General features: G+C 36.7%; 1 protein-coding gene across 7 annotated transcripts in view; it reads right to left on the reverse strand.

Moving 5' to 3' along the window:
• Positions 1 to 25,355, reverse strand: part of EXOC6 (exocyst complex component 6) — a 197,750-nt gene that overhangs the window by 66,712 nt on the left and 105,683 nt on the right. For all 7 annotated transcript variants that reach the window (XR_013824316.1, XR_013824317.1, XM_079900349.1 and 4 more), the window contains exon 18: positions 9,208 to 9,387. Coding sequence is in view for 5 of the 7 variants with exons in the window: in XM_079900349.1 (XP_079756475.1) it covers positions 9,208 to 9,387 (180 nt within the window). In the remaining 2 variants the exon portion in view is untranslated. The remainder of the gene's footprint in view (positions 1 to 9,207; positions 9,388 to 25,355) is intronic.

A 25,355-nucleotide genomic window follows, 5' to 3' on the forward strand; every position in this document is an offset into this window, starting at 1 on the left:
CCATCACCACAGTTATTTTATTCAACTATTTTTCCCAAAATCTTTCAAATTGTATGTAAAGGTATAAAATTGTACGTGAGATATAAAAGTCATAGAGTCAAGATGAAATTTAGCTAAGATTTAGTAACTCAGTCAATAAAAGTCAGTCAACAACATTTAACACATGAACACCATGTAAGTCATAAGACTTGTGATGTTTTCATCATTGCTCACATTATACAATTTTTGTATGTTATAGTCAATAAATCATCAGATCAATATTATACGTTATCATTATTTAAAAATTAATATACCAATAAGAAAAGACAATTTGTAAGCATATATATATACAATAAATATGTGGTTATGTTTTCATTTGATAAGGAAAGCACTAAAATGTATTCAACGCTACCTATGTCACAATTTAAAAAATACAACCTTTTTTGTATTTGTTTGTTTGTTTTTTTGTGGTACACAGGCCTCTCACTGTTGTGGCCTCTCCTGTTGCGGAACACAGGCTCTGGACGCACAGGCTCAGTGGCCATGGCTCACGGGCCCAGCCGCTCCGCGGCATGTGGGATCTTCCCGGACCGGGGCATAAACCCATGTCCCCTGCATCGGCAGGCGGACTCTCAACCACTGCGCCACCAGGGAAGCCCCTTTTTTGTATTTTTAATACAATTCTTTCTTGTGTCACATAAAAGGGCGATTAAAGCCTATGATTGTACTTTGACTATTAAAGTTCTCCTTAGCAGTTTTCAGTGAAGTCAAAGGGCATGTACATTTATATACTTAACTCAGGAAAAAAGTATGAACCAAAGAACATAAAAAGGAAGAGCTAAATGAGAAAATAAGGTACCAGAATGAATAAATCGAAGTTTAGGTTGGGACTTTACAGCTGTATAACACTTAATAACAAATTTTAGATATGGGGACCTTAGAGATGGACTCATCCAATCACTTTACTTCGAAGAGAAGGAAACAAGTTGTTCAAAATCAAGATGGTAGACTAAGTTTATGTGTTTGCTTCCCATTGATCCTGAAATATAAGTGATACAAAAAGCACAGAATTACAAAAGGAATAAAATATTTAACAACAGAGAAAATGAAGGTGTATGGAGGAATTCATCAAGGGATATTTTCTAGAAGACAGAAAGCTGACTAAATAGAGAAGAGAAAGCAACTGCCCATTATATGCTACCAGGGAACTACAGCGGAGCTGGGAGTCAGCTGTGCATTAGAGAGAGGTCCAGCTGTGCATATGAGAGAGGACAGAAATAAGAAATGGGATGGAAAACAGGGAAAGTAACTGAAGATTTCTGAAACAACTGTGCCAGTGATCCCCTAACTACAGAGCACAAACATTTTCCATAATGAGAGAACTTTTAAGGGGAGAGCTGAGGCTCTGGGTATAGGTGGAAAGAGAGAGAGCAGGAAGGAGGGAGGGGGGAAAAAGCCCTCCTCATTCTGGCACAGTGTCATGACAATGGAAACAGAGGCAGAAAAGGCTACACAATTTGTGGAGCTCAGTGCAAAATGGAAATGTGGGGTCTCTTGTTCAAAAATTATTAAGAATTTCAAGACGCCAGCAGAGGACCAACCCACATGCAGGACCCTTCTAAACTCGAGACCCTGTGCAACAGCACAGGTTACACATCCATGAAGTCAGCCCTGAAGAGAGGAAACCACAATCTCATGGATAGCTCCATACCTGCTCACTCTAAGGTGAAGAATCCTAGGCAAAATGCCTCCCAAATTAAAAAAAAATTCCAGTCAGATTCCTACTAAGGGGAAAAAAAAACTATAAAAAAATAGGGTATTTATACAGTAGCAGAGTAAACCTTTATCAGCGTTCCAGGTCCTCTTTGTTAAAAGAGAATGAGAAAAACAAAGAAACAAAAAGCCTATTCGAGAGTAATAGAGATAATTCAAGAAACAGAAAATACCTTCTTTAAAAAACCCTCTAGTACCTCAGGGAGGTTTGAAAGATATATCCATTAAAAAAAAAAAAGAGAGAGAACAGTATTCTAGGAAAAAGGAACACTTTTAAAACAGAAGTGATTTCTTAAAAATTAAAAAATACAACTAATAAAATATTCTCTAGAAGTACTGAAAATAAAATTTAGAAATTCTCCCAAAACAGGGAACAAAAAAAGATAAAGAGATAGGAAATGAAGGAAAGGATAATAGATATAGAAGACCAATCTAGTTAATGAGAGTCCAAGAAAGAGAATAGAAAAGTAGGGGGAAGAAAATTATCTAAAAAATAATAAAAGAGAATTTTCCTGTGCTGAATTTCTGCTTTGACAGAAAACGACCACTGAGTAAAGAGCTAAGTGAATGAAATAAAAGCTTACATCTCCACACATCCCGTGACATTTGAGAATATTAAGGAATAAAAAACAGATCCTGAAACCTGGATGCCAGAAGACAATGGAGGAATGCAATAAAAATTGTCAGAGAAAAACCATTCAACCTAGAATTATTATAACCAGCTAAACTATCAATCAAACATGAGGACAGAAGAAGGTATTTCATGATATGCAAGGACTTAAATAGGAGGAAATTACTGAGGCAGTTTAGCAAAACCAACCAGTGAAGGAAAAAAAACCACGCAGAATCCAGGAAACAGATCCCAACCCCGGACAGCAGAGAAGGAAAGTCCTAGGTTAACAGCTACACAGAAATTCTAGAGAGCAACTGGTACAAAGTAGAGACAGAGGCCTCTGTAGCTGTCAGAAAATAGCAGATGAAGAACTGATAGAGTGAAGGGTAGGGAGGCTAATACCTTTACCTTACATAGAAGAGAATTAAGATACTGACTAAAGAAAAGGAACAAAAAATCAGAGTATAACCATTTTATATAAAGAAATGATAAATAGAAGAAATAAAATAAAATGTAACAATGAATGGAAGAAAAAGGGGTAAGCAAGAGGTTGCTATATGTGCCTTATCTTTCACAGTAGGGACTAACAGACATTCTCTTTTTAAGATAACCACCAGAAGAAATGAAAACGTATGGTGAAATGGTAGCCTGGGGCTTGGGGGGTACAGGGGGAGGAGGTTATTTTCCATCCCAGACTCTTCTGGACTACTTGATTTATTATCATGTACACAAATTAACTGAAATAAAAGTATATTAAAACAAAACAACCTTTATTTTCAGTTCTATGAAATAAAACAGACATTAGCAAATTAATCCAGAGACTGAATGATTTGTCTACTTCCATAATGCTGGTTAATTGGAAGAATCTGGCCTAGACCCCAAATCTCAGAATTTTCAATATAGTGCTGCATCTTCAGAAAAAAATTCTTAAGGAGAATGGTTTTAAAAGTTAGACACTATCCATTTCTGGCTAAATCACGCATCTTCATTTATTGGATATATATATTTGTTTCTCACTTACAGAAAGCATATTTTTTTTAACTACTTATGGAAATAAAAAATGCAAATTAAAAATTCAGTGGCACCAGATTCATCATTTACATATATCCCTTAGTGGTTGTAAATCAATAAAACATCTTTACTGAAACAAATACATAACTAGCATTTATGAAAGAAAGAAATGCTGAGTGTTCTTTCCAGCAGCAGATCAGTGCTGGGTCTTTAGGTGGTACTGTATTCACAGTAAAAGGTTACTGAGTTCCATTTGGCAGTCATGAAGAATTACTAGATAACTTCAACTTGCTCAACAATTTCTTCTATTTATAGACTTGTAAGGGGTGAATGAATGTTGAATGCTTTTAAAAATTCTTCTGGTTTTAAATTTTCTAGCTAATATAAAATCTTATTTAAAAAAACACAAAGCTTACAAATTAGGCTTAAAAATAAGTGTCATAAGTGCATAGAAAAAGATGACTTGTAGAATACATGCCAAAATGTTAACAGTGGTTATCTTTTTACAAGATAACAGCAGGTAATTTTTATTTTCTTCTATACTTAGCAATACTTTCTAGTCGTCAGGGAAAAAATTATTAGAAACAAGAAGGGTCACTTACACATTTGAAGTAGTAAAAATTGCTGATTCCAAGAGTACTGATTTGGGGATAAAATAATATTTATTCCATATACTAATCATATTTCACTGGCATTAGCTAGCATCTGACCGTTAGCCACTGTAAGCACTGCAGTCAAGCTATAATAATTATTCAAATAAACATGCTTTATAGTGAGTATCTTTCACAATTAATGAAGTTTTTAAAATGTCTATATAATGCAAAAGTATAGAACTCAAAGCTAAATAATATCAAGCTAAAAATGTAGGCATAAATACAAGGAAAAAAAGCGAAAAGATATTAAAACTAATACTATAAAGGGCCTTAAAACAACAGAGGAGGGCTTCCCTGGTGGCGCAGTGGTTGAGAGTCCGCCTGCCGATGCAGGGGACACGGGTTCGTGCCCCGGTGCGGGAAGATCCCACATGCCGCGGAGCGGCTGGTCCCGTGAGCCATGGCCGCTGAGCCTGCGCATCCAGAGTTTGTGCTCCGCAACGGGAGAGCCCACAACAGTGAGAGGCCCGCGTACCACCAAAAAAAAAAAAAAAAAAAAAAACCCCACAAAGGAAGAAAGGAGAAGGAAAGATAAAACTAACATTTATTAACAGTACCTTTACGTCAAGCACCCTGCCAGTCAACTATTTTACACACGGTTTTAATTCATCCTCTGATAGTCCTATGGGAGAAATGGATTCTGCCCATTTTGCAGAAGGAAAGGGGCTCAGAGAGGTTAAGCAGCTTGCCAGGATTCCAGAGCCAAGAAATTAAAAATCTAAGGCTCAAACATAAGTCCTTCTAACTCTAAAGACCACCCTGTGCTCTCCTCCCTTCATCACCTGGTCCCTAAGAACAATAACAGATAAATGGGTCTAGCTCTGAGTCATAAAATGGCAAGTTCCCTTGAGGCAGATAATATATTTAGCAGGGCAGCTTAACATCATTATTATAAATACTGCCTTTTAGCTTGCTGTTAATTCCTACGGCCAGCAGAGAGCCTGGCTTCTCTGCTAGAGCACAGGGAAATGCAGATGAGGAGATAATTTAACATGGAAGCAAGGAAGCTCTTCACTTTTCCGTCCTCTGCATAGGCTTGCACTGGCTGACTCTTAAGAGAAACAGGTGAGGGAAGTAATATACCAATACTCTCATGCATCCAACCCCAGAGACAGGAGGTATTTAAAGGAGACATTACTGGTGATCTTCCAAATCCTGCAGCTTTCTACCACAACCACAGTGTAGTAGAAAAGAGAAAACAATAAAGTTCTTTCTCTGGGCTCCATCAAAACCATTATTATCCATTAACTTCTATTGTTCTCATACCCTGTGAGCAGAGAACAAAATTCTATTAGGTGGATTATAACTTTTCTAGAACCAATGGAACTTTTACTACGCAACGTGGTCAGCAACTACATATCATGACTACCTTTAATGGAGAAAATATTCTTTTGTAACAATGGTAGGGACTGACAAAAAATAAATATGCAATGAAGCTAAGAATGGGGCTTTTAAACTAAAAATCTTAGGTACTTTTTAGGGTCGGGGGCAAGAGAGTCATCTTTATCCCACAGAATCTACTTCTCTGTCCAATTATTTGCAGTACTGGCACTATTTGCACTATTTGAAAGAGTGACCCTTGGTTTCATAGCTCCCATTGACTCAAAATCATGGCATTGTTTATTAACACTGCCAAAACCAACAATCATGGAGCCAAAACTAGCTCCCCCATGTAATTCCTCATGTCTATACATTGATAAGCTGATCGACTTGGGACTGATAAATAAATATCTTCTGAAGATTCTTTTAGTTTGAAAGAGTCCAAAACTGGCCCCTCTTTCTATTTGGGTACAAAGGTAACCTGAAGACAAGGATTTATTTTCAGCTTAAAACATTTAAATAAAAATGGTAGCTTATATAATGCCATATGTTGCTTAGAAAAATAATACATTTAATAACATTGCCTCTGTTCTTTGCTTGAAAGAACACAAACTAACTGGATATTTTATGCAATTTCAGGATTTCAGGGAATTAATACACTAAGCCATAATATAATTATCAATCTTGCTAAAATTTACCATAGGCAATAATTTAATATTTTTGCTTGGGAATTATACTTTTAGTTCATCCCTTGAATAAAAATATACTGTTGTTAGTACCATTTTTTTCTTTTCCTAGCTGTAAACTATAATTTTCTTATTTGGTCATATACTACATTTATTGTTGGTCTACATTGTATAAAAGTGTGTTTTCTTTGCAGAAAAACCCATGTTAGATGACATAAACATCCAAAATGGCACACAAAGATTCACCTAAAACTATACAAAATATCATAATAGATCAGATGAGTGACAGGAATCTGTTATTCTCAATGTCACCAGAGTATGTCCTATGAAAAAGCAGGATTTCCCTCTAGATGTCAGTCTCCTGAGGTGAGCCATTAGCCCAAAACATTTCTAACATATAACCTCTCTTAATCTTACCCTAGTTATGCACAAAATCCCTACCCATCATCTCATGTCAACCTGCGAAGCAGATACTGCAACGATAGAAACATGATGTGTGTGTATCTTGTGTCTGTGTGCACACATGTGCACGTGTTTATCTTGAGGATTGGTTTTGGCTGGAAGCACGGAGATTTACATTGACAAGGTGAATTCAAATTAATTCAACAATTATTTAATGCATACTTTTTTGAAATTAATTGATATAAAAATTACACACACACACACACACACACACACACACACACACACACGTTCTCTTTTTCAACTCAAGGACAACAGTGAGGAATATAGTATCATCCCTGGGTAAGCTTCTAAAAGTTCTTTGGCACAAATCCACTGTTAAAATCTCTTTAAGAAATTCTTCTATTTATTTTTTAGCAACACCTTCCTTCAACTATTCTAAGTGGCCCTTTGATGGGGAAAGAGTGAAGGGTGAGGAGAATAACTTTTTTTTTTTCATTTTAAACAAGGGAGATGGTTGGAAGCAGTTGGGTAGGCTCCATATTAAACTTTGTTGTGTCTAGCTACATCTTATCATGAGATTATAAAAAGGTCAAAATTTCTCCCTATTTTATTTGTACAAAACTATTCCATTCACATTTTAACAGTAGTTCTTTTGTTAAATATACCTAATGAGAGAATGTGCACCCTACCATCATCTCTTTGATCTTTGCCTTCCTTTTTTTTTTCCCTTTGGTCGCACCGTGCGGCTTGTGGGATCTTAGCTCCCCAACCAGGGACTGAACCTGGGCCCTCAGCAGTGAAAGCATGGAGTCCTAACCACTAGACCGCCAGGGAATTCCCTTTGCATCCCTCTTCTGAAGAATCCAGTGTTTCAGCCTATTCACGCTCAAATATCCCTGTTACATCGTTTTTTTTTAATGTTTCATCAACAGATTATTCAAGATATAGATGTACTATGACTATATATTAGTATAGAACAATGTTCCTATTTTACCTTTAATCTCTAGCCTAAAAATATCCAATAATTTCTTGGCCTTTTCTGATAGGAAAAGGCATTGATTATATTGACTTTCATAAAAACTACTCCTATTAGAGTTTATTTCTATTTAAGCCTGTGCTGTCAACTTCAGGGTTTTGTTTTGGGTTTGGTGGAAAGAGAGTTGTAGTTATTTGGGTTAAAAAGTAAAACAAATTAAAATTTCAAATAACTGACTAAAGAGGTATCATGATCCCTGATTTCAAACTATACTACAAAGCCACAGTAATCAAAACATGGTATTGGTACAAAAACGGACACACTGTTCAGTGGAACATAATAGAGAGTCCAGGAATAAACCCACACATACATGGACAACTAATTTACAACAAAGAGGCCAAGAACATACAGTGGGGAAAGGAGAATCTTTTCAATAAATGGTGTTGGGAAAACTGGGCAGCCACATGCAAAAAAATGAAACTAGACCACTATCTTATAGCATACACAAAAATTAACTCAAAATGGATTAAAGACTTGAAACTATAAAATTTCTGTAAGAAAACATAGGAGGTAACCTCCTTGACATTGGTCTTAGCCATGTTTTTTAGATCTGACCTCAAAGGTAAGAGAAACAAAAGCAAAAATAAATGTGCCACATGAAACTAAAAAGCTTCTGCACAGTGAAGGAAACCATCAACAAAATGAAAAGGCAATGGGAGAAGATATTTGCAAATCATATACCCAATAAGGGGTTAATATCCAAGATATATAAAGAACTCACACAACTCAACAACAAAAAAACAAACAGCTGAAAAACTGGACAGAAGATCTGAATAGATATTTTTCTAAAGATGACATACAGATGGCCAACAGGCACATGAAAAGATGTTCAACATCACTAATCATCAGGAAAATGCAAATCAAAACTTCAATGAGATATCACCTCACATTTGTTAGAATGGCTATTATCAAAACAACCAGAAATAATAAGTATTGGAGAAAATGTGGAGAAAAGGGAACCCTCATATGCTGTTGGTGACAATGTAAACTGGTGCAGCCACTATGGAAAACAGTATGGAGAGTCCTCAAAAAATTAAAAGTAGAACTGCCATATGATCCAGCTGTTCTAGTTCTGCATATTTATTTGGAGAAACAGGAAGACACAGATTTGAAAGTATATGCACCCCTATGATCACTGAAGCATAATTAACAATAGCCAAGATATGAGAACAACCTAAGTGTCCATCAATGGATGAATAGATAAAGAAAATGTAGCACATGTATACAACCTATACAGCTATAAAAAAGAAAGAAATTTTGCCATTTGTGACAACATGGATGGACCTTGAGAGTATTATGCTAAGTGAAATAAGTCAGATGGAGAAAGACAAATACTGTATATTGCATTTGTATGTGGAATCAAACAAAATAAAAACAAAGACAAACTCAAAGATACAGAGAATAGATTGGTGGTTACCAGAGAGATACGGGTCGGGGGGAGGGTGAAGTGGGTGAAGGGGATGGTAACTAGACTTATGGTGGTGGTCACTGTAGTGTATAAAATATTGATTTATAATGTTATACATCTGAAATTTATATAAATGTTATATATCAATTTTTACTCAGTAAAAAATGGCTAAGATTCTTCACAAATTGATTTATAAAAATAGAAAAGAAATATTCAAGCTAGGAAGTTGGTTTAAACAAGTAAGCCTCCAACTAAAATTGAATTCTAAAATATACTTCAGAAAGCAAAATTATAACAATTTTTTGAAATTTTTTTATACTTACGGGCAAATGAGTAAACACTTGAAAGATGCTTCTCAAAAAATTAATAAGATCCATTAAGTAACCACTAGCTCTTCCATCTGGCTCAGACATTGTCCAGTCATAATCAGCAAGCTGAACAAATTCATCAATTTTCTGATTAAGTTTGGTATATATTTCTCCTTCTGCTGCATGTCGGGCATCCTGACAGGAGACAACATAAAAAGTAAGAAACAGTTATAGAAGCAGTTAATAAAACAAGTTTTCTTAAAATTCTAAATTTTGTTTTTTATTTTTCTTTGGTCTAACATTTTAAATATTTATTCAAAGTCCAAGAAAACTGTTGGATTTTTGGCTGGAAGTACTCTATTTATTTGAGTAGATATCACTTTTTTTTCCAAACTTACTATCACCTTTTTTGTCTTTATCTGGTAGTAGAACTTATTAGTTATCAATTCTGAATTGTTCTCACAGCTCTAAGAAATGGAAAACGGAAGTTGTCAAGAATGCAGAAGACCACTCCCATCTGTTGACTCACTGAGGGAAATTAAGTTGGACCATCAGAGAAGAAATGAAACTTACTGGTGTTTTGAGTCAAATAGCCCCCCACCCCCACCGCTGCCCGTAAAATAGTTAACTTCTCAAAGGAGGAGAAAAGAAACAAAGGGAGTGATGCAAAAATAGCAGAGTAAGGATATACAAACATTTTCTGATCCATAAAAGCATCAAGAAAACTAGCAAAAGTTGTCAAAAATCAATTTTTCTAGAAGTCTGGAAATTAATTCAAAACTTGTAGCAATTCAAGCAGCATTATTCATGAAAAATTTCTGAATCTTGGTAAGGAAACAAGCTTTGTGATGTTTTGATGTGCCCCATTTCCACTCTCCTTGCCCGGGTCCAGCTCCACAGTATCCTTGAAAATCAACATCCCACAACTGTGGTGCAAACCAGCAGCCTGTCAGTGAACAAAGTGGGGCAGAATGGACTGGAGTTCCTTCAAAGCCACATTCCCAGAAAATTATCATTATTTGACCTATCTGGTGGTTCCCTGGAAGACATCACTTGCAGAGATGTCTTTATATGACCTAAACTGGTGATTGTCCAGAGCAGAAAGCCTTTTTCTTGGGGGCATTTGTTAAAAACAATTATAGGCAATTGTTTAACATCACAGATACCTCAGGTGGTAGATAATAGCTAGGGTATACAATAAGCTAACCAAAAAGCTTAAAAGGAAAAACTGGGGAATGAGATGTCCATAGATGGCTTTGAAAAGCTCTGACATATTCCTGGGAACCTAGAAGACTATGTACATGCGTAGGGCTGTTCACCTGCTCAGGAAAGACCTGAGAAAGCTCTAAGCTCTCATTTACAGCTGACCCCGAAGCTCTGGGCAAGCAGGAAGTGAAGGCTAATGCAGAGTTGTCAAATGCCTGATTGCTGAAGGCATGCCCCAATACACACAGAGAGTCCCTTAGCAAAGACTGGGAGACTGATTGGTTCCAGGTTTTTAAGGAAATCTATGTCCAATCATTAGCTGGCCACTAAGCTAACCAAGCAGAGACTTAAGTGGCCACACACAACAAAAAATACAGACTTTACAGAATTAATTCAGAGAAGTCATGAAACAACCAACCAACCACCAAGAAGAAACAACAAACTTTGAGGAGAGAAGAGAATCTGACTTCCAGAATTGCCACATTACATTATTTAATTAATTTATTTATTTAAAAATATTATTGGAGTATAGTTGATTTACAACGTTGTGTTAGTTTCAGGTGTACAGCAAAGTGAATCAGTTATACATATACATATATTCACTCTTTTTTAAGATTCTTTTCCCATATAGGCCATTACAGAGTATTAAGTAGAGTCTCCTGTGTTATACAGTAGGTTCTTATCAGTTATCTATTTTACTATTAGTAGTGTGTATATCTCAATCCCAATCTCCCAATTTATCCCTGCCCCCCTCATCCCCTGCTAATCATATGTTTGTTTTCTACATCTGTGACTCTACTTCTGTTTTGCAAATAAGTTCATTTGTACCTTTTTTTTAGATTCCACATATAAGCGAAATCATATATTTGTCTTTCTCTGACTTACTTCACTTAGTATGTCAATCTCTAGGTCCATCCATGTTACATTATTTTAAATGTCCAGTTTTCAACAAAATTTACAAGTTACACAAAGAAACAAGAAACTATGAGACACTGGTCTATAAGACAAAGGTTTAAAATCAGCTATTTAAAATAACCAAAGAACTAAAGGAAAATATGAGAACAATACCTCACAAAATTGACTATAAATTAAGAGACAGAAATTACTTTTAAAAAAGAAGAACCTAATAAAATTTCTGCAGTTGAAAAATACAATAAATGAAATGAAAAAGTCATTACAGGGGTTCAACAGCAAATCTGAGTAGGCAGAAGACAAAGAAGATTAGATCAACAATATCAACCAACTAGACCTAACAGACATCTACTGAACATTCAACTCAACATTAGCAGACCATGCATTATTCTCAAGTGAACGTAGGACACTATCCAGAACAGAGCATACGTTAGGTCATAAAACAAACTTTTAAAGTACTGAAATCATACAAAGTATGCTCTCTGACCACAACGGAATGGAATTAGAAATTAATAACAGAAGGTGCTGGAAAATTCACAAATACATGGAAGTTAAACAAGAGACTCCAATAAATAACTAATGGGTCAAAGAAGAAATCATGATCAAAATCAAAAACTACTTTGAGGGACTTCCCTGGTGGTCCAGTGGTTAGGACTCAGCGCTTCCACTGCAGTGGGCGCAGATTCGATGTGGTCGGGGAAGTTCCACATGCCGCACAGTGAGGCCAAGAAAACAAACAAAAAACATCGCGATAAACAAAAATAAAAGCACACTATCAAAACGTACAGGATACAATGAAAGAGGTGCTTAGAGAGAAATTTATAGCTATACATGCCTATATTATAAATGAAGAAAGATCTCACATCAATAACCTAAACTTCCAACTTAAGAAGCTAGAAGAAGAAATAAGAGTTGTGGGTTCTCACTTAGACAGCGGCACTCTGACAGAACAGCATGAGGGATGTTGGGGGACTGAAGATTAGGCATTGTGTCTTTTGGCACCAAGGCAAAAGATCTTCACGCCTATGCTTCTCTTTTAAAGGATCACACAGACTTGGACAAAAAGCATTTTGAAAGTTAAAACTAGAACAATCTCTGCCTTTCTCTCAGTTTTTTTTTAGACTGTAAAAGGCCCTGGAATTCCTTTTATCACCTTAAGGAGGGTGGACAACTTGCCACTCTGGCTAGTAGAGCTGAGAGCGAGATTTAATTTGATGGTGGTTGGGGGCAGTGGTGGTGGCAATGTGATATTTCTGGCAAAACTAATACTTATTGGGAATTCCCTGGCAGTCGAGTGGTTGGGACTCTGAACTTTCACTGCCGAGGGCACAGGTTCAATCCCTGGTCGGGGAACTAAGATCCTGCAAGCCACACATCACGGCCAAAAAGAAAAAAAAAACAACTATTATTTATTTAGATTCATATCTTGACTAAGAAGAGACCTAAGTATCACTCACCATTATCAGTCCCATAATATATCTGCATACAACTTAACCTAATATATCATTTATATCATGTCTATGAATAACAGCAGTACAAAGATATCTCTCAGCAGTACAACAGCAGTACAAAGATATCTCCCACCCTCAAGGATCTCACAATCCAGGAAGAGATACAATATTACAAAACATGATTAGTGCTACATTAGAGGTTTAAAACAAAGCATGCTGAGTAAACAAAGGAGGAAATAATTACTTCTTATTTGATAAAAAGCTTTGTAGAAGGGATGTCATTTGAGTTGTAACTTTTAAAAATATAATCAGGAACTCTTACTTTGGTATCTTGGTTTGTGTGCCTTAAGAAATTTTCAAAAAAAGAACACTGTAAGAGAAGGTAAACATGGACAATCAAAACGTACCATTTTCGCATTTCAATGCTTTTTTGGCTCCCTCTCTAATTTTCACAATGTCTAACCACTTACTACTCACGTTGAGTTGAAGAAAACTAACTACTGGTAGGCATCTTTCCATTTGCATGCTTGCCTACACAGTAGGATTGAAACAGGAATTCCAAGAAAGATTTTTCTGTTCTCCCTACTCAGAGGTCTAACACAAATTTGACACGATAACAAAAGCTTTCAACAGTGTCTCTTCTCAACTATAAAGGAAAACATTGTTTTAAATAAACAGGAATTTAAGATAAGGTAATGTTATTAACTGAAATTTTAATAATTATTAAATATGACAGTAGCTAAATGAGTTCTGACTCAAAATAAAATTAACTACAGCAACTTACGCTGTTAAAATTTCTAATGCAATGCAACTCTACTCAGAAAAATCTTAAGATTGAGGAGTTTAACATTAGAGTTTATCGATAACACTGTATCAGCCACTATAAATTTGATACTCTTAGGTAATGTAGGTACAAAACACCCACTAAAATGTAAGCTCCATTAAGGCAGAAAGTTTGCATCTGTTTCTGTTCACTGATTAATCCTCAGCACCTAGAACAGTGCTTGCAACAGAGTAGACAGGTGATGAGTACTTTTTAAAAAAATTTTTTTAATCACTCCTGCCTCAAAGAAGTTTATAACCTAGTTGGGATAGAAAAGTACCTCAAATGAAATAATCACATGATGAATAAATATTAACAAATTAGTAATGACTACATGTGTAGTAAACGTGTAGTGAAAAAGGAGAGATCATGCGGGCTGGAAAGGTTTATGTCACTTGCTGTTCCAGTTACTACTGTTGAGTAACAAACTACCCCCCAAATCTTAGTGACTTAACATAACAAGCATTTTATTATGCTCACAGATTCCATGGGTTAGGAATGCAGACAGGGAACAGTAAGGATGACTTCATTCCACTCTATCCAGGACCTCAACTGGGATGACTTGAAGGCTGAGAATGAGACTCAACAGCGGGTGATTAGAATCACCTGGAGGTTTCTTCACTCACGTGTCTGGATAGGCAGACTCTCCATAAGGCTTGGCTTCCCCACAGCATGGTGGCTACAGGGTACCTGGACTTTTTACATGGCAGCTCAGGCCTCCAAGCATGTGTGTTCCATGCATTAAGGTGGAAACAACATTGCCTTTTATGTCCTAGCCTCAGAGTCTCACAACATTGTTTTCCCTGTCATCTACTGGTTAAAGCAGTCACAAGCCTGCCCAGATTCCAGGGGAGGGGACATAGATCCCCACTTCTTAAGGAGAGAAGTGTCAAGAAATTTGTAGTCATTAAAAGAAATCACCATCTTGCTAATAATGAATAATGGAAAAATTATCTATAAAAAATACGGGCCAGGGGTTTGAGAAAATAAGAAGAGGTTCGATGGCCACTATTTCACTTATCTTTACATCTTGAGCAAATTACTTAACTTTTGTAAATCCTAGTTTTTCATCTATGAAAAGAGCATCATCATCACTCAGAGAGCTGTTCTGAGCATTACACAAGTTTCTACCATTAATGTAAAATACCTAACAGTACTTGGTACCTAGTAGGTGCTCAAAAAAAGTTAGTTTCCTTGCACCTACTAGTGTTGGGTACTTAGTAATGCTCAATAAATGTTTACAGTTCTTAAGTGAACTGTACTGAGACAATTAGTATAATCTCAAGCCTTTCAAATTGCCCAATTAGCTTAACTTAATTGTAGTTATTTGCATGTAAGGGAGAAAAAAATTGGGCATTAAACATTCACAGAATAATTTTTTAAAACATGAAACAGTGGTGAGATGGAAAGGGGGTCATGTTTAATGTGCAGCAATTAGTCATGGCAATAATATATATCTCTCTTTAGCCTGCTGAACAGCATTAGGGCCAGGTACCCAAGATGGCAAATGCTTATGGCTACAGAACTAAACCATTATACACATTAATGATACCACCTATATGTCAATTTCTCAAAGCAATATAAAAGTGTTTATTATTACCACTTTGCATTTTGCCCCAGTGTTCATCATCAGCCCCCTCTGTTTCATGTCTCACTACCTTTACTGAATCTCTGCAATTCTAGAAGGCAGCTGGATAAGGGAGGCTTAAAGCTCAGAACTGTATAAGCATCCCATAATGCTCAACCCACTTCCCTTCTATCACCAGGCAAAGAAAATCTGGAGTCTCACTGCTCCCATCTTCTACTACATTTCCTATCTGCTGCACTCAGACTGCTACATATGATTTCTCTTGCTTTTCTGGGATGCCTCTAACATAGGCAAAAAGGGAACAAGATACCTAACAAAATTTTTAAAACCAGTATCAAGGGACCCCTTTCCTCCAAACTCACAGAGCTAAACAACCTGGTGAAATTCTAGATTTTTTTTTTTAAATGGCTATTCTTTTAAAATCCTAATTTAAATCTACCTTTAAAATCAATAGTATACTTAATTTCCCTTTTTACTCTACAGAATTTCATTAAAATAAAGAAGATGTTATTTCGCATTTTCCTAGATTTTTTAAAAAGCAATATGGGACAATTAAAATATTAACCAAAATCTGAGATGGAGAGAGGGTCCAAAAATCTAGAAAATTTGAAGTCATGAAAGAAAACAAATGCTGTATTTATCTGAAGGAAGAAAAATTATAAAAGTGATGATGATGAAACTATTCACATTATAGTCAAATAAAGTCATTATATGCTTTCTGGATAAAGTGATTCAAAACCCACTAATTTTCTAAAAAAAGAACTAAGCAAAAATAAACAGAAAAAAACTCAAAATTTATTTATTACGTTTTGCTGTTACTATTTAGAAATCTGCTGATTGATCTACTTTTCTGAGGTGACATCAAGAACAGGTTCCACTTTTCCCATATACTATCCAGATTAAGATAAATTTAAATGAAGTTTGGGAGAGGAGTATTTTTTATTTTTAGAAGCTTATTAATACTTTCAACAGGCTATAATAAAAAAGAAATCTAAGGCAGTCAGTGGCTGTGCTGTGTGAAAGAAAAATTTCGGACAGCAGTTCTAGGCAGAAACGTGTTTCTTTTTTTTTGTTTGTTTGTTTTTTCTTTTTGGCTGCACTGGGTCTTCGTTGCTCTGTGCAGGCTTTCTCTAGTTGTGGTGAGCGGGGGCTACTCTAGTTGCGGTGCACGGGCTTCTCATTGCAGTGGCTTCTCTTGTTGCATAGTACGGGCTCTAGCCTCGCGGGCTTCAGTAGTTGTGGCATGCGGGCCCTAAAGAGCATGGGCTTCAGTAGTTGTGGTGCATGGGGTTAGTTGCATGTGCGATCTTCCCAGACCAGGGATCAAACCTGTGTCCTCTGCATTGGCAGGCAGACTCTTAACCACTGCGCCACCAGGGAAGTCCAGAAACATGTTTTAAAGTTAACACCTGAAAGGACTTTGCTAAGGACTAAGGATTCCGCTTATTTTATAAACCAGACAAATATAATCATTACAAAACAGGTGCATGACCTGACTCACTACATTTTATTTTTAAAGAAATAGGAGCAAGGAAAGAAACACAGAAAAAGATTTCATTGTAACTTTTCCTGTATTTATACACAAGGATACACTGAATTATTTGGTAAGATATTTCTAAAAGAGATCATTAATTGTTATTCAGAGGCTGTTAAGAAAATTAGTTTGGACTTCCTGGGTAGTTATACTACAGGTGAAACTGAAATACTCTTCAATCCTTATGACCTGACCAGAATGTCAAGAACATATCAACTAACTCCTAAATTAAATTTCAAAAGGTTCAGCTTATAAACAAAGCAATTAAATTCCTCATTTGCTTGTTAAAGAAACAGTGCCCTCTGGAGACAGAAATGTACGTCACATAACTTGAGAACTATTTTTTATTTCAATGTACAAGAAGTAAGTGATACCATGCTATCAGAGGTTCTTTTTTTTCTTTTTTTTTTTTCGGTATGCGGGCCTCTCACTGTTGTGGCCTCTCCCATTGCGGAGCACAGGCTCCGGACGCGCAGGCTCAGCGGCCATGGCTCACGGGCCCAGTCGCTCCGCGGCATGTGGGATCCTCCCAGACCGGGGCACGAACCCATGTCCCCTGCATCGGCAGGCGGACTCTCAACCACTGCGTCACCAGGGAAGCCCTATCAGTGGTTCTGAACCACAGGTGTGCAACAGAATCACCCTAAGAACTTTTTTAAACAGACATATGCACAAACTCCATGCTAGACCTCACAGACCAATAAGCATGTGTGTTCTGAATAAAAGATAAGTAGTAATATCACTGAGTATTTTAGTAAACATCTATGATTTACTGTCTATCATCCATTCCCCCTTCTTGGAAAAGTCCCCAGATGCATTTTGGAAAAATCACTCTGCTCCCATTCACAGCTCTATTTGGTCTGGATAGGACTGATCTAGTGCCAAGGATGGATCCTGATGAGTTTAAGTCAACTAACCATGGTCATCCTCTTACCCACAGGTAGTTCCTTAGCAGCTAGTAGAGGGACACACTCTTTTAGATGATAGTGCATGAGGATATAAGGTTTGGAACTGTGACCTCGCAGCCATTTTACTACCAGAGGAGAAAGCCTATAGCTGCTGCCCCACCATGTACAGTCTGAAGATGAGGCCAAAACTGCATAAAGTGGAGTTCAAAGATAAAAGGACTCTGGGTCCTTGGTGACATTTCCTGAGTAGCTGGCTCTGCCTCACATGGAATCTGACCTATTCTTGGACTTTCCAGTCATAGTGGCTAATAATTTCCCTCGATTGTTTAAGACGGTTCGAGTTGGGTTTTCTATCAGTTCTTGTCAATTTTCTTTTAGTTTCCTTGATTAATACAAGTGGCTTAAAACATTTTATTGAACATTCTAGAAGAAGAAAGATTACATTTAATATTACTCATTTGGAGCAAGGGGAACACTTCTATGACATTTTTCTGAGCCTTAAAAATCTAAGCAGGAGATGAAGCTGGAATAGTCAAAATGAAGGTGTCCTCCCTAGCTAATTTCTTCCTGCTCTTAATTCAAGAAGTGATGCTTTGATAACCTATGCTATTGATCTGGAAATTTCTAAATGTTAGTAGCATATAGCATCCAACTCGTTAGTCAACGTCACTAGTGATACTATAGACAGAGGGAAAAAAAGTAGATAAGACTAAACATAGAAACCTAGTAATCAGTTGTGATGCGGGAAGGGATATGACAGGAGCAGTTAAAAAGAAATACATCTAAGATAACTCCAGATTTTCCAGGAAAGGAAGCAAGAAAAATGGTGGTACCACCATAAAAAGTCAGACAGGCAGAAAGAGGAGCCAATTTTAAAAATTACGATTTTTTTATTTACATATTTTAGATATCAGTGTGACAATTAAGGAAAGTTGTTGTAGTCTTATATTTGGCACCTAAATCAATTAAAAAAGAAAAATGATTTGCTTCCTTATGCTTCAACTTAATTTAATGAAATGGCTACTTATCACTAGGTTTTTTCATTATACAATATTACTGTGATTCAAAACTAAAAGTTGTAGGTTTTAGGATATGCTTGGTTGCCTTATATACATGCAAATCATATATTACCTCTTGACCAATAACACTCTGGATTAAACAAAGCTCAAGATCTGCTCCACAATGAACTAAGAGGTCAAATGTAAAAAGTGAAAGAAAGTTTATATTAATTATAAGAACTGAAGTTTTCATAAAGTTCTAGAAAACTCTTTGATTTTTTTTTTTTTGGCCATGCCACGGGGCATGAGGGATCTTAGTTCCACACTGGGAATCAAACCCGTGCCCCCTGCAGTGGAAGTACGGAGTCTTAACCACTGGACTGCCAGGGAAGTCCCTAAAAGATATTTCTTCATAAAAGAACATAGTCAACATGTAGTATAAATCAGGGATGCATAATCTCATAGCTCTAAAGTCAACAGGTCACAAATAGTATACTAACTGTTCCATTAGAGATACAGATTACTGTAGGAGTTACATTTAATTACACCTAAACAATTTCCATGGGGCAAATCCAAAACTCTTCTTAAGATAACTAGAGTTAGATAATAAAAGCTGGGACTTCCCTGGTGTCCAGTGGCTAAGACTCTGTGCTCCCTATGCAGAAGCCCGAGCTTGATCCCTGGTCAGGGAATTAGATCCTGCATGCCGCAACTAAAAAGATTCCACATGCTGTAACGAAGACTGAAGATCCCGAGTACCACAATTAAGACCCGAAGCAGCCAAATAAATAAATATTAAAAAAAAAAAAAGATAATAAAAGCTAAAGTAGCACACAGAAAGCTACGTCTCAGATGAGAGAAAAAGAAGCTGAAGACAGAATTTCAGGAAACTGATACCAACTGTCGAGAAAGAATTTTATTTTCCCCCAGAAGAAACATTCAAAACACATGTAAACCAAACATGATTTTTAAACAAAATATGCATGCTTATTAACACAAAATAAATAAATATGATTTTATATCCCTTCTGCTGGGTCATTGCATTTTAGGTTCAGGATCTCTGAACTTTCCGATCTTGAGCTTTCTAGCTTCTAAGAACGGGTTTATACCAGTTCTTCCCTTTCCTCATCTCTGCTGATTGCAACCCTACTCATGCTCCAAATTGATGCAATCCCCAAATGCCTTCAGGGTCCAGGCAGGGAAACATAAATGAGTGTGACTGGCAAGGTGACTGTGGCAGGCAGGATGACTATGGAGCATAAATCGAATCTAAAGGTGAGATTCCAAATGCTATAAAACCAAATCAAACACGTCTACAGGACCACATTTTTCTATTTGTTATACACTGTGGTTATTTCTTTGTAGTTATCTGCCCTTTTAGATTAAATCCTAGTGGTCAAGAACCATTCCACAACCCTTCCTCAGCAACTAGCACAGTACAATAGAAATAGATTTTTGCTCTATAAATATGATTTAATATATCCTCCCAGTCCAAAACTATCAGTTTAGATGAAAAGTTCCAAGCAATTATTGATTTGTCCCAGAAAAATGTCCTTTGGGGGACTTCCCTGGTGGCGCAGTGGTTAAGAATCCGCCTGCCAATGCACAACTCCTGAAGCTGAAACTAAATAAATAAATGTATTTTTAAAAATGTCCTTTGGGACACAATCAAAGCCTCACTTTAGATAGGACAAAGTATTTTTTTTTTTTTTTTTTTGGCTGTGTTGCGTCTTCATTGCTATGCATGGGCTTTCTCTAGCTGTGGCGAGTGGGGGCTACTCTTTGTTGCAGTGAGTGGGCTTCTCATCGTGGTGGCTTCTCTTGATGCGGAGCACGGGCTCTAGGCACGCGGGCTTCAGTAGTTGCGGCATGTGGACTCTGTAGTTGTGGCACATGGCCTCAGTAGTTGTGGCTCATGGGCTCTAGAGCGCAGGCTTAGTTGTGGTGCACGGGCTTAGTTGCTCCGCGGCATGTGGGATCTTCCTGGAGCAGGGATTGAACCCATGTTCCCTGCATTGGCAGATGGATTCTTTACCACTGTGCCACCAGGGAAGTCCCAGGACAAAGTATTTCATTTCTTGCTCCTTACCAAGGTAGGTTCTAGAAAAACCTAAGTCTACCACAGAGCCACTTACTAAGCTACTCCACTTCTAACAATAGGCCAAAAAGGGCAATATATGTTTTGAACTAGAATCAGAGTCTACACTAATTAAAAATCCAGCTTCTGGATTATCTGGGACTGTTGTAAATCATTATAAATTGAATCATTTTCTAATTCTCAAATTACCAAATTACCTCCTTTTTCTTTTAAAAAGGCAAGTGCTACATATTTACCTTTCCAGTTTTCAGGAACTTCTGTATCTCAAAAGTTTTTAAGAATGTCTAGGGGCTTTGGAGTAGCATCTGCCACTTCTTAGGTAATCTAGGTTGTTTGTGATCAGGTTTGCACATCATCTGATATAAACAGCTTTTTAAAGTATCCTCAACCATTTTCTTCCCTATTCTGTTTCTGCTTTCCACACCTTTATAAGAGGCATTTGCTGTAAGCAACTGACTACTGATGATAAATTACAGAAAAACAGAAAGCTGAGCACATTCACGTATCAATGGGGTCCATAAATTTTGTGATCTTCCTCTTTTGCTTACAGAGCTGAAAAATACTTTTTTTTTCTGTTAGCTTTTATATTTTTGGCGAAGTATCATCCCCATTTTTTACTTTTCTGTATAATTAAACTAATTATTTATTCAATAAATATTTAAGCTTTGGCTTTTTGCTTTTTTCTGATCTATCTTTCAGGACTTTATGTCATTCAAATGTATTAAATCAGCTGCAAGCATGAAACTGCTTTATGCAGCCCTCTCTAATGGGGGGAAGATAAGGAGAAGCTGGTGGTAATGAGTGACAAAAGAAATAAATGTCACATACCTTTTAAAAATGACAACCAAGCTGCATAAATAAAACACGAAGTTGTACAAAGGAACACTCGACCAATAACACAAGACTATGTACAAAGCACATGAGTAATCAGAAGTTGAAATGTAATTAATCAGTCAAGAAATAATATTGCAAGTGTTATAGCAAAGCAGAAATAAATCAACTTTATATGTAAAATAATGTAACAGTTATAACTTAAATGAGAAATTTTTAAACTTCCTAATACCTTACTAGTTTTAAAAGTATGATTATATCCAGTTTATGAATTTATATATTTACCACTAAAAATTAAATAAATAAGAATTTTATTTTATTCATACAATAACACCTCAGTTATTCAGAGGTCACATTTGCAGTCAATAATCAAGAAGAAAGCAAAAACAAGTCTCTGAGTAGCTGAAAATAAATTGTAGTAAATTTTATAATGGAATACTACACTGAATTGAAAATAAACTACAGCCACATGCAGCAACACAAATGAAATATTCCAAAATATCACATGAGTGAAAGAAGTGAGATACACAAAAAGATGCACTACATATGATTCCATATAAATAGTGCCCCAAACAGACAAAACTAATCAGTACTATTAAGAGTCAGTACTGAAAGGCAGAGATAATAACTGGGAAGAGGGATGAGGAAGGCTTCTACAATACTACTTATCTAATGTTTTATTTCTTGATTTCATAATTACATGGGTGAGTTCACTTTTTTCAATTTAAATATAATTTAGTTTTTAGAGCAGTTTTAGGTGCATAGCAAAATTGAGAGAAAGGTACAGTGATTTCCCATATACCTCCTGACCCCACACTGCCACTGTCAAATGCCCCCCAGTGAGGTATATTTGTTACCATAAATGAACCTACACTGAAATATCATTATTATTCAAAGGTCATCGTTTAAATTAAGGTTCACTCTTGGTGCTGTATATTCTATGGGTTTGGACAAATGTATCAAGACATATATCGACCATTACAGTATCATACAGAGTGTCTAAATTATGTTCATGTTTTAGTGTTTCGTGGAAGACAGACTTGTGAGCAATGAAATTGCATATTTAGCTGAGGAGATTTCTAAGCAAAGTATTGAAAGAGCAGCTTGGTTCATACTGACTGCTTATAGTAAAATGAGAAAAGAGAGAAATGAATTGAATAAAAAATTGTTAAGCAAAAAGGAATTAGAACTTAAAGATGTGGAAAATTCTCATCTTGTCCATATTGCAAAAATTGAGAAATCAGGTTAGCAAGAGAACTCCAAGGGTAAAGCTAAACTATCACTTGGTAAAGAGATTATGGGGGACTTCCCTGGTGGTGCAGTGGTTAAGAATCCGCCTGCCAATGCAGGGGACAGGGGTTCGATCTCTGGTCTGGGAAGACCCCACATGCCGCAAAGCAACTAAACCCATGTGCTGCAACTACTGAGCCTGCGTTCTAGGGCCCATGAGCCACAACTACTGAGCCCGCGTGCCACAATTACTGGAGCCTGCGCGCCTAGAGCCTGTGCTCCACAACAAGAGAAGTCACTGCAATGAGAAGCCCGCGCACCGCAACGAAGAGTAGCCCCCACTTGCGGCAACTAGAGAAAGCCCACGCACAGCAACGAAGACCCAACACAGACAAAAATAAATAAATACATACATACATACATAAATAAGAAATTGTGGGACTACATGAGCAGAAACTGCCAATTTGAAAATGAAGGGAGGCTATTGAACTTCTTAGATGTTACAGGACAGGACCACAGAGCTAATAGCAACAACAATGTGCTATTCTTCAAGACAAGTGAATAATAACCCCTAAGGTAATTCAGAGATCATCAGAGCTGCCTCCTTGGTTCAAAAAGGGGGGCCACTGCCTCAGATTCAACAGGTCAGAAGGCAGCCACCCAGAGCCTTGTGGGTGGGCTCCCTCCAGGCAGAGTTGCAGAGGCACAACCCCCACCTCAGCAAGGCTAGAAAGCAGAATACTAAACCAAAGAGGATTAGTCTTGAGCCTTATGATCTAATGAAATTCACCGTACTAAGTTTTGGACTTGCTTGGGACCTGTCACCCCTTTCCTTATTTTCTCTTTCTCCCTATTGGAATGGAACTTCTATCCTATGCCTGTCCCACAGTTATATCTTAGAAGCACATGACTTGTCTGGTTTCACAGGTTCACAACTGGAGAGGAATTTTGCCTTAGAATGAATCATATCTGGAGTTTTACCCATACATGATTTAAATGACATTTAGATAAGATTTTGGACGTAAGAACTTAGAGTTAACGCTGGAACAAGTTAAGACTTTGGGGGCTCTTGGGATGAAATGAGTGTATTTTGGATGCAAGGACATGAATTTTGGGGATCAGGGAAGAATGTTATGGACTGAATTATGTGCCTCCAAAATTCATATGTTGAAGCCCTAACCCCCAGTGTGATGGTATTTGGAGATGGGGACTTTGGATAATTAGGTTTAGAGGAGGTCATGAGGAACGGGCCCCTCGTGATGGGATTAGCACCCTTATAAGAAAAGGAGGAGCCATCAGAGCTCTTTTGCTGTCTACCATATATGAGGACACAGTGATAAGGTGGCCATCCGTAAGCCAGTACCTACTGTGCTGGTACCTTAATCTCTGACTTCCAGCCTCTAGAACTGTTAGAAAATAAATTTTTCTTGTTTAAGCCACATAGTCTATGGCTTTTTGTTTGTTTGTTTGTTTTTTATGGCAGCTTGAGCCACTTAATGCACTGATAAATAGGAAAGCTATTAACTTTCATAATTTAACCTTGTGCCTTGAAACTTCGTCATAGTTGCTAATTAGTTTCAGAAGGTTTTCTAAAAAATCCTTTCAGAGTTTCTACATAAACAGTTATATCATTTGCAAAGAAAAATGGTTTTACTTCTCCCTTCCCAATCAGTATATCTTTTATTTCTTTATCTTATTGCATTAGCTAGAACTTCCTGTATGATGTTGAAAAGGAGTGGTGAAAGGGAACATTCTTGCCTAGTTCCTAACGTTAGTGGGAAAGCTTCAAGTTTCTCACCATTAAGTATGATGCTAACTGTAGGTTTTTTGTAGATATTCTTTATCAAGTTGAGGAAGTTCTCCTCTATTACAAGTTTACTGATAGTCTTTATCAAGAATGGGGGTTGAATTTTATCAAATGCTTTTTCTGTATTTATTGATATAACCATGTGATTTTTCTTCTTTAGTTTGCTGATGTGATGGAATATATTAACTGATTTTTGAATGATGAACAAGCTTCGCATAGTAGGATAAATCCCACATGGTCATGATGTAGAATTCCTTTTATAAATTGTTAGATTCAATCTGATAATATTTTGCTAAGGATTTTTGCATCTATATTCATGTCAGATATTGGTCTGTAGTTTTCTTTTCTTATAATGTCTTTGTTTGGTTTTGGTGTTAGGGTAATGCTGGCCTCAGAGAATGAATTGAGAAGTATTCTCTCTGCTTCTATACGAAAGATATTGTAGATAATTGGTGTAATTTCTTCCTTAAATATTTGGTAGAATTCATCAGTAAACCCATCTGGGCCTGGTGCTTTGTTTCAGAAGGTTATTAATTATTGATTCAATTTCTTTAATTGATACAGGCCTATTCAGGTTGTCTATTTCTTCTTGTGTGAGTTTTGGCATATTGTGTCTTTCAAGGAGTTTGTTCATTTCATCTAGTTTGTCAAATTTGCGAGCACAGAGTTGTTCATAATATTCGTTTTTATGCTTTTCTTTCTTGACCCACATGTTATTTAGAAGTATGTTGTTTAATCTCCAAGTATTTGGAATTTTCCAGTTATCTTTCTGTTATT

Source organism: Stenella coeruleoalba (assembly GCF_951394435.1).
Source record: "Stenella coeruleoalba genome assembly, chromosome: 16".
Lineage (NCBI taxonomy): Eukaryota > Metazoa > Chordata > Mammalia > Artiodactyla > Delphinidae > Stenella > Stenella coeruleoalba.